The sequence below is a fragment of the Orycteropus afer genome, unplaced genomic scaffold, assembly GCF_000298275.1.
Source record: "Orycteropus afer afer isolate SDZICR_OR568_19922 unplaced genomic scaffold, OryAfe1.0 scaffold00036, whole genome shotgun sequence".
In the NCBI taxonomy this organism is placed as follows: domain Eukaryota; kingdom Metazoa; phylum Chordata; class Mammalia; order Tubulidentata; family Orycteropodidae; genus Orycteropus; species Orycteropus afer.
Window position 1 is genome coordinate 5,365,178 of NW_006921623.1, and position 9,940 is coordinate 5,375,117.

General features: G+C 50.0%; 2 protein-coding genes across 2 annotated transcripts in view; both read left to right on the forward strand.

Moving 5' to 3' along the window:
• The first annotated feature begins 512 nt into the window (after positions 1-512).
• Positions 513-2,250, forward strand: APOA5 (apolipoprotein A5). The gene is made up of 3 exons (XM_007936600.1): positions 513-561; positions 679-790; positions 1,311-2,250. Exons 1-3 carry the CDS (start codon positions 513-515, stop codon positions 2,248-2,250), a joined length of 1,101 nt encoding a protein of 366 aa, XP_007934791.1.
• Positions 2,251-4,572: 2,322 nt separating this feature from the next.
• The window catches only part of ZPR1 (ZPR1 zinc finger), a 15,229-nt gene continuing 9,861 nt past the window's right edge, over positions 4,573-9,940 (forward strand). Inside the window, exons 1-10 of the mRNA XM_007936505.2 lie at positions 4,573-4,743; positions 4,916-5,077; positions 5,484-5,574; positions 5,945-6,015; positions 6,798-6,884; positions 7,030-7,152; positions 7,563-7,610; positions 7,778-7,844; positions 8,248-8,318; positions 9,615-9,704. Of these exons, the coding sequence (XP_007934696.1) occupies positions 4,573-4,743; positions 4,916-5,077; positions 5,484-5,574; positions 5,945-6,015; positions 6,798-6,884; positions 7,030-7,152; positions 7,563-7,610; positions 7,778-7,844; positions 8,248-8,318; positions 9,615-9,704 (981 nt within the window). The remainder of the gene's footprint in view (positions 4,744-4,915; positions 5,078-5,483; positions 5,575-5,944; positions 6,016-6,797; positions 6,885-7,029; positions 7,153-7,562; positions 7,611-7,777; positions 7,845-8,247; positions 8,319-9,614; positions 9,705-9,940) is intronic.

A 9,940-nucleotide genomic window follows, 5' to 3' on the forward strand; every position in this document is an offset into this window, starting at 1 on the left:
AGCCAGGCAGAGAAGAGGGGGTTGGAGTCCTCAGCAGAGAGCTGGTGGTGGAATAAAGAAGTGAAGACATCCTGGAGCATTTTGGCAGCATTAATTCTTCTCTCTTGGTATGCTTCAGTTTTCCTAATCATGAAATGGGAGGATAGGTGATGAGGAACTGTGACAGAAGTAGCCTACGGCGCTACCTCTCCTGGGCCTTGGGGCGGGTGGTGGTGGGAGAACTTTTACAAAGTGGTTTGAGCTCCACACTCACATACACTATCTGACTGAGGAAAGAAAGGAGCAATGTTTTCCCCCCCACCCCACCATGTCTGAGGAAGATACCCCTTCCCTCAGCCACACTCACCTAGCCCAGTCCTCTGGAATGCCAACAGCTCTGTGTTCCCTACATCCCAAGGAAGGGTGAGCAGGGTTTGGGGAAGGGTTCTGAGGCAAGTCACTTTGACAGATATCCCTCACTTTATACCTTCACCTCAACAAATCTCCATTTGCCTTCCTTTTCAGAGTGGATAATGGCAAGCAGGGTTGCAGTTCGGATCTGGGCTCTGGCCCTCCTCTCAGGTAGGTCTCTAACCTTAGCTTCAACCTGGGTGTGGGGGTGATGTAGGCTGAACAGAATGGCTATACATCTGGGGAAGAGAGCCCAGCACCTGTTAACCTGTTCACCTCTTTCCACAGTGTCTTCAGCTGCTCAGGCACAGAAAGGTTTCTGGGACTACTTCAGTCAGAGCAGTGGGGACAAAGGCAGGGTGGAGGAGATCCAGCAGCACAAGCTGGCACAGGAGCCCATGTGAGTGGCTTAGGCAATGGGTGCGGGCAAAGGAAACCAAGGGATAATGCACTGCCTCTGATTTCTCAACCTTTGCCGTCCTTACTGGACAAGGTCTGGAATAGTGCTAGCCTTGCTGCCTGTCTCAGGGGTTCTGGACTCTTCAGTGTTCTTTGCCGGTAGTCCCAGCCTTAACCTTGACAGGGCTGCCACCCCCTTGCCCAATGAGGCATGGGTCCTGGGATCAGGAAGAAGACCCCCACCGCAGCACCCAGGATAGGAATCCTGTGAGATGTGAGGTCCATCTGTGCTTCTCTAGGCAGTGTTGTAGGTCTGGATTTGCATTTCCCATTTGCTCTGTTCCTGTGTGCCTGAGGCAATGCGGCTGGCCCAGGATTAGGACTAGAACTCCCAGCTCAGACTGCAGCCCTATGTCCTTGGTCCCCCAGAGGATAAGTGCAGATGTCTCTGGGGCAAAGGGGATGTTACTGGTCTTGCAGTCTAGCTGTCTGATGGCCTGGATGTCTGTCTCCTCCCCTAGGAGTCTGAAACGCAGCCTCAACAATATGGACAAGTTTCTGGAAAAGCTAGGCCCTCTGAATGGTCAGGGATTAGAGTCTCCTTCGCTGCCACTGGATCCAGTGGGCATGCGACAGCAGTTGCAGGAGGAGCTGGAGGAGGTGAGGGCACGCCTGGCGCCATACATGGCCGAGACACACGAGCGCGTGGGCTGGAATCTGGAGGGGCTACGGCGTCAGCTGAAGCCCTACACAGTGGAGCTGATGGAGCAGGTGGCCCTGCGAGTCCAGGAACTGCAGGAGCAGTTGCGCGTGGTGGGGGAGGACACCAAGGCCCAGCTGCTGGGGGGCGTGGAGGAGGCACGAAGCATGCTACTGGAACTGCCGAGCCGCGTGGCGCACCATACCGACCGTGTTAAGGCTCTCTTCCACCCGTACGCAGAGCGCCTGGTGACTGGCATCGGGCGCCACGTGCAGGAGCTGCACCGCAGCGTGGCGCCCCACGCCCCCGCCAGCCCCGCGCGCCTCAGCCGCTGCGTGCAAATTCTCTCGCGCAAGCTCACGCTCAAGGCCAAAGCGCTGCACGCGAGCATTCAGCAGAACCTGGACCAGCTGCGCGATGAGCTCAGCGCCTTTGCCGGCGTTGGCACTGGTGCGGCTGAGCAGGGTGCAGGCCCCGACCCCCAGGTGCTCTCTGAAGAGGTACGTCAGCGGCTCCAGGCTTTCCGTCGCGACACCTTCCTGCAGATAGCCGCCTTCACCCAAGCCATTGACCGGGAGACGGAGGAGATCCAGCAGCAGCTGGCGCCACCCCCTCCAGGCCACAGTGCCTTCGCTCCTGAATTCCTCCAAACCGACAGCCGCAAGGCCCTGAGCAAGCTCCAAGCTCGTCTGGACGATCTGTGGGAAGACATCAATCACAGTCTTCAGGACCAGGGCCCTAGCCATCTTGGGGAGTCCTGAAGGTCTAGTTGTCCAGGGCCACTCCCCCCCGCTCTCAGTCTGGGAGCCCTGGACCTGAGCCCCTAGCATGCTGAGTCCTGACAGTGGCCTGTTGGATGGAATGTGGAGGGCCCTGTGCAGTGAGGCAAGGGAAGAGGCTGCTGCTAAGACATAGTAGTCTCCTGCGACTCCCTCATCTGGATGCATTACACTCACCAGGCTTTACAAACTGGCTTCCCGTGGTCATTTGGGAATCCTCATGAGTTGCTCCAGTCAGGGGTGATGGGAGTGGGAAGGGAGAGAGGCGTTGTATGTGTGTCATTACCTGCAAGCCCACTGCCTCTGTGGTAATGCCAATTCATCCCTGTTTTTCGCTCCGTTCACTTCTAGTCAGCTTGTGGTCCCTGCTCCAGATGGTCCACAGAGAGGAGCTTTCTCCCCATGGCTGCCATGACAGCTTCTGTTGGGGAACTGGAAGGGAGAAAGGAGGCAAATATGAATGGGAGAGTGTCTGTCTGTGTGTGTGTGTGTGTGTGTGTGTGTTCCTGCTGGCTTTGATCCTGGTGGTTAGGAATGGTGGGGGTTGTGATAGGAGGGGCAGAGTTTATATTTCCTTACATAGCTCTGCACCTGTAAAACACATCCTGACTGTATCCTCCAAACTGTGGGGGCTTCTTAAACCTTCTGAGGAGCAGACTGTGTGCCCTCGCCACCCTAAGCTCCACCCTCCTGACTCCCAGGCTGAAACTAGTCTTTTGACTCCAATGAAATAGATGCTTATGATGGAAGCATGCCTGGTATGTCTCTCATTTGTGTCATGACCGAAAATGTTGGCCTCACAAACTCACTATCCCCAGTGCACACCTAGCACCTACTCCGACTCCTTGTTGCTCTTTCTCACTGTCCCTTAGCAGCCCAGGCCTGTCAGAAGGGCTTGGATCTGGCTGGTCTCTGCTTTGGGGCTCTCTGGCTAGATGCAGCAGTCTACCGTGGGTGGAGAATAGGCCTGGGCTAGAGAAACTTCCTCTGTACCTGCATTGGTCTCAGCCTGCTTACTACAGAATGGTGCACGTGAGGTGCAGGCTGTCACTCAAGGAGCTATAGTCCTTCAGGACTGAGACTCCTGAGGTGGCTTGTCTCCTTTGTTCCTGCTATTCCAGACTTTGATGGTCTCTTAATGACTGACCCCTTCTTGGGAACCCCCTAACACTCAAACTCGCCCACCTGTATATATATCTGCTCAGGGGCACCAAAGCTCCTCATGGATCATCCTGGGGCCCCTAGAGGGGGGCACAGAGAAAAGGGATGCCACATAGCCCCAGCCCCTTTCCTTTTAGAATGCCCTGTTGAGAACCCTTCGGCAGAGGTCTAAGCACCTCCCTACCCCCTCATAGCAGACCAGGTATGAATCTGGGCCATCATTCCCACAGGTTGAACCTCTTTGCTTATTCCCTGGATTTAGCTACTTTCAGCTACAACTCTGGGTTGTGATCCCAGCCCAGGGAGGGGAAATGATGGAACGAAATGTTTACAAAAAAAAAAAAAAAGAATTTTTGCTTAATTAGTTAGGAAATGGGGAGGAGTGAGTCAGTTGGGGTTGGAAGTGGTGGGATAAGGGGATGAGAGTGAAAAAAGGGGCTGCAGGTTTGAGGCTGGAATTTGGGGAGGTGCTTATGAAGGGGACAGAAATAGGGAGTGAGAAGCTTTATAGAAAGGGAGAGGGAGACTGAAGGGAAGAAAAGCTGGAGAGGGGGACCTAGATATCAAAGCAGCATCTGGCTCAACAGTGCAACTACCAGCACCTCCTCAGGAATACTGAGGGACCAGGCAGGCCCTTTGCCCTCAAGGCTCTTGCAGACAGATTTATAGAACCCCACTGGGTGGGAGAGGAGCTCTGGTAGCTTAGTGCCTAAGGCATCTGATTGCTAACCAGAAGGCTGGCGGTCCAAATCTATCAGCCACTCCTCGAAAGGAAGATTGGGCGATCTACTTCTGTAGAGATACTGCCTTAGAAACCCAAGGAGGGGTCGCTGTGAGTCCAGTTGACTCCATGGCTGTGAGTTTGGTTTGGTTTGAGGGTGGGAGTTACGTGAGGGCGCAAAAAATCCCTCGAGAGGACATTCTAGGGGAAATCACCCCTGGATTGAGGTGGAGACAAATACGGAATCGGGGTGGCTATGGATGAAGTCCCAAGAACCAGAAAACCTTCACAGATAGTTCCCCTGAGGGCCCAAAGTTCGCAGCCACTTTAAGAAAGGGCGGGGATCATAGCCGAAGGAAGTGCCAGAGAAAGGGGGTGGGGCCGGAAGCCGGAAGCCGAGGTCTAGGCTGCGCGTGGCAGTCATGTCGGCCATCGGGACAGTAGGGCCCGGGCCCATGGGGGGCACCAGCGCCCCCTCCTCGGCCACGGACGGGGGTCCTGCCCGGGGGAATTTGTTCCGGCCCATCAGCGCCGAGGACGAGGAGCAGCAGCCCACCGAGATCGAGTCGCTGTGCATGAACTGTTATCGCAACGTGAGTTGGGGGCCGAGCCGCGGGCGTCGGGAGGGTTAGGCTTGAACCGGGATAGGCCTGGGCTAGCGACCCGGTCCAGTGGGTCCAGTTGGAAAGTGAGAGGTGCGTACTGGGGTTTGGCTGCTAACGGGGGTGTCATCGATTCTTGGCTTCGTTATTTTCACTTTTCCAGGGCATGACGCGCATCCTGCTTACCAAAATCCCCTTCTTCAGAGAAATCATAGTGAGCTCTTTTTCCTGCGAGCACTGCGACTGGAACAACACGGAAATCCAGTCGGCAGGCAGGATCCAGGACCAGGGAGTGCGCTACACTTTGACCGTCCAGGCCCAAGAGGTGAGAGGAGCCTAGAGCAGGTACCCCATTATCCCAGAGCTCTTGGAGATTGGAGTCAGAGCTCTGATCCAGATGACGGGCTCTCGAATACATCCCCCTATGTCTTCAAGCCTCAGTTTCCTCTTTGTAAAATAGTGCTGGTGCTGCCATTCTCCTAGGTGAGATAAGATTTATGAACATTGTCAGAGGATAGGAAATGGACAGTAGTTGCTCTGAATAGTATTCTCAGCATCTGGGCAGCCTGGCATTAGCTGGACTGTTCTTCAGGAGTAATCTGGAGTCCTAGAGTGGAAAGAGGGAGAAACAGCTGGGCTGGGGTCTGATGGAGGGGGGGAGGGCAGTGTGGTTATTTTCTGAGGAGAAACTGGACTGCTGACCTCTGGACTGAAAGTTCCTTTTTGCCCAGGACATGAACAGAGAAGTGGTGAAGACTGACTCTGCCACAGCAAGGATCCCTGAGCTGGATTTTGAAATTCCTGCTTTCAGCCAGAAAGGAGGTAAGTTTGGGATTAGGGTATCTGAGCTGTTCACATCTATCTGGAATCTTTCCCACACTTTTCCAGAACCCTTTATATCAGTTCAGTAGCTTGTGTATGGGGCTGGCTATGTAACATATGAGCTTAATTGGTTTAACATGAATGGAAAGCTTAGGTGAAGCAGCCTGAGATAGTAGATAGCAAGATCATGGTGTGCTCATTATACAGTTGTTGTAGCAGTGTTACTAGAGATGAAAGGAACCTTGTACCTGGACTCCTCATTTACAGATAAGGAAATCAAGGCCCACCAAGTTCAAGTGAATTGCCTAGGGTTATTCATGGACATAACAGTAGAGCCAAGACTCACCCATCTTTTGTTCTTGTTCACAAGCTCTGACTACTGTTGAAGGATTGATCAGCCGTGCTATCTCTGACCTGGAGCAGGACCAGCCTACACGAAGAGTGAGTTAGGGTTTTCTGATGGCAACAGCTCAAGGAATTATTTCTTATATGTGACTGAATGGAGTGTTCAGCTTTCCATGTAGTTGAACTTGAATGTGTGAGAAAAATGTAAGGAAGCACATGGTGATGCTGTAGCTGCCAGTATTCATTGTTCCTGCTGTCCCTACCGCCTCAATGTATATTCAAGTATTATCTCAGTCAGTGGGATGTTACCACCGAAAAGCCTTTGTAAATCTTTTTAGGTTATCTATAGGAGTTCTGGTAGCATAATGCCTAAGGCACTTGATTGCTAACCAGAAGGCTGGTGGTTCAAACCCACCAGCCACTCCTCAGAAGGAAGGCTGGGCAATCTACTTCCATAGTGATACTGCCTTGGAAACCCAAGGAGGGGTCACTATAAGTCAGGTCTGACTCAACGGCACATAACAACATTAGGTTATCTATGCTTCCTGAGTATTGCAGTGTACCTTATATTTATTAGGACAAAAACAGTGTATTATAATCCCGTTTACTCGTCTCTCTCCCCAGTTAGCTGGGGAGGCCTTGACAGGATAGTGGTTTATTTACTGCTCCTAACTTGCAACAAGTGCCCGGGCTGAAGGGGTGAGTGGATGAGGAAGTGAGGGTCACCAGGCACCACCCATAAACATCAAACTTGTTTGCAACATCTCATTGTCATGAGTCACTATGTTCCCACCCACACTAAGGGTTGGAAGTGACATGGGCATGACGGGATGAAAAGTATACTACCAGGGCTAGTGATTCTGCTTTGTTCATGACAGGCAAATGAAGAAACCATAGCTGAAAGAATTGATGAGTTCATTGTCAAACTGAAGGAGCTAAAGCAGGTGGCCTACCCTTTCACTCTGGTAGGTGTTGAGGAATTGCACTAGCCCTCGATTTGGGGGAATAGGGCCCATTAAGATTGGGATTTTCCCATTGTGGTGCCTGATGGTAGATGGAGGATTTTACATCATCTCATGTTGCATTTACTCTTCCCTCATCATCTGCTAGATCATTGATGATCCATCAGGGAACAGCTTTGTGGAAAACCCATTTGCTCCCCAGAAAGATGATGCACTGGTGATCACACACTATAACCGGACTTCAAAGCAAGAGGAGATGCTGGGACTCCAGGTAAGGTGATGGGAGAAACCAGAATGCCCTAAGATGATCTTATATCCTGGATTGCTTAGAGCCAGCAGAAACTTATTTTGCTGCCAATACCCTGTGTGCTCCATCTCAACACGTTTATGCCTCTTACATAGCTCACATCAGAGACTTAGAATAAGCTCATGGTTACTCTAAGTTCATTGTGAAGACAATGTAACAGCAGTCTTCACAGTAGCTGTGACTCACTCTTGAGCTCTGTCCTTCCCTTTACTGGGGCTTTGACAGCTTCTCTGTCAAACCCATGAGGTGGCATGTAATGTAAGCAAATCAGATCATTTTCTCTTACTCTGGGGCAGGGTGTTCTGGAGGCTAGGACGTACCTGCCAACTTGTGATTTACCTGCCAACTCGTGATTTGCATCTCTGCTACTTTAGGCAGGTGTACCAGAAGAGAAGCCAGAAGAGGATGATCTCAGAAATGAAGTGAGTCACACTGGATATTGTTGGGGAAAGACGCAGAGTTGTAGGCTGAGACTGATACTGCTCAGTGGCGCGCTCTCTCACCACTAACATGGATAGCAGTGTAAATGTCTTTAGACCGAGCATCCTACCTGGGAGGGTTCACCCCGTGTCCCTAAATTGTGTTCCAGGTATTACAGTTCAACACAAACTGCCCAGAATGCAATGCTCCAGCTCAGACCAACATGAAGCTAGTACGTATCTTTTGTCAGGCAGTTGGGTTGCTTCTCCCCTGATTCAGGCATGACTGCGATATTCCGGGTCAGAGTGCTCCCTTCGAGGAAAGTACATGTTCCATTTCCATGAAGAGAAGGATGTTGCCTTTGATAAGACTGCACTTTGGCTTCTGGATCCAAAGAGAGAATTTAGACCATGTTCTTGAGGTTACTATGTGTCGCCTGAGCCACATCTTCAATATTTGTGGAAAGGGATCACCATGGGTTGGAATTGCTCTCATCTGGGGGAGTGTCTGTTGTAGGCTGCTTTCTATGATATATTTCTTGACAGTTGTAGAACCAGAAACTCTGGGGTTTGGATTTGTTCTTCCCCAGAGGGTGGTCTTGGTCTTCTGGAACTGGATTTCCTTGACTTCATCTTCCAGAAATCCCCCACTTTAAGGAAGTTATCATCATGGCTACCAACTGTGAGAACTGCGGACACCGGACCAATGAGGTGGGTGGGTACTGTGATTTGGGATGAAGACTAGCTTAAGGGTAGCCTTCTAACTTTGCCCTTTCTAAATGTACTGCTTTGGGGTTGGATCTTTCTTTTAGGCTTTAGTATAGGGTGAAGGAACTGGAAATCAGCCTAGAAAAGAAAAGTTAGGTATCATAACTTGTTTAAGACTTGTGTTGGTTATATGGAAGAGAGAAGACTGGTGGAAGTTTAGGAGGGCAGTTTTTTTATTTTTAAACTTTTTATTGTGATTTGGGTGAAAGTTTACAGAGAAAATTGGTTTTCCATCCAACAATTCATACACATTTTGATTTGTGACATTGCTAGCAATGCCCACAATGTAACAGCAGTCTTCCCACTTCCTCTCTTTATTTACAGTTTTGTTTCCATTCTTCCTTCTTTCTTATCCCTTCCTGTCTTCTGTGCTTTATTTTTGGGCAAATGCTGTCCTTTTGATCTCATATGGTATGGTTGTTTGCTTTAGGGAGTGCATACCTCTGTAGTGTTACTGTTTACCTTATAGGCCTTATTTGGCTGAAAGTTGAGCCACAGAGGTGAGTTTGCTTCTAGGCTTGAAGGCTGTCTAAGGGCCATAGTCTTGGGGGTTTCCACCAATCTATCAGACCAGTAGGCCTTCTCTCTCTCTCTCTCTCTCCCTCTTTTTTTTTTTAATAATTTTGAGTTTTGTTCCACATTTTTCTCCCACTCTATCCAGAACCTCCTATGGTGATCCATTTCAGAGTGGTCAGTGGTAGCTGGGCACCGTCTAGTTTGTCTTTCTCATGGTTCTAGGGGCTGGGGTTTGTGTGATCCATTAGTCATTTGTACTGATTGTTTTCTTGAGTCTTTAATTATCTTCACTACTCCTTGCTCCGGATGGGGAGAGACCAGTAATTGCACCTTAGTGGGCCACTTGCAAGCTTTTAAGACCCCAGACACTACTCACCAAAATAGGATGTAGAACATTGTCTTTGTGGACTATGTTATGCCAGTTGACCTCAGTGACCCCTGAGACTATAGTCCTGAGCCTCCAAGCCCAGCAACTAACTCCTTTAAGATGGGTTGTTAAGTCTAAGAAGTTTCCATAACTTTGCTCCCTGTATGCTCTCCTGTATTCATGGATATATTTTTAGCACGTTTAAATACATACGTAGAAATAATCTTCTGTCTTTGGTAGCCTTTAGAGGGTCTACCTGATTGGAGATCCAAGCCTGTCCTGCAGGTGTCACTGGCACTAGCTGAGGATCAGGCTGTTCCGTCCATTGCTGCTGCTACTGACTGTCCTCTGTGCAGGTGAAATCTGGAGGAGCAGTAGAGCCCTTTGGCACTAGGATCACCCTTCACATCACAGACTCCTCAGATATGACCAGAGACCTCCTCAAGGTAACAAATGCTTTTGAAAGTCACTGTCCTCCTCATGTTTCTGTCTTTATCTAGTTTTTTTTAAAATGCATTTTATTGAAATACAATTTATGTACAGTGAAATACACAAAACTAAAGTGACATGGGTCAATGCATTTTTTTTTTTTTTTTGCAGTGTTCCCTCCCCTCCCCTCCTACCCCTGGCAACCAACAAAGAAAGTTTCCCTCCATATATAAACCTTTCCTTGACCCTCCAC

What these genes read in the sequence shown, in the direction of transcription:
- APOA5 (XM_007936600.1), top strand. Translation starts at nt 513, where the DNA reads ATGGCAAGCAGGGTTGCAGTTCGGATCTGGGCTCTGGCCCTCCTCTCA. An exon ending in GGCTCTGGCCCTCCTCTCAG is followed by an intron (nt 562 to 678) that starts GTAGGTCTCTAA and finishes CTCTTTCCACAG; the next exon opens with TGTCTTCAGCTGCTCAGGCA. An exon ending in AAGCTGGCACAGGAGCCCAT is followed by an intron (nt 791 to 1,310) that starts GTGAGTGGCTTA and finishes CTCCTCCCCTAG; the next exon opens with GAGTCTGAAACGCAGCCTCA.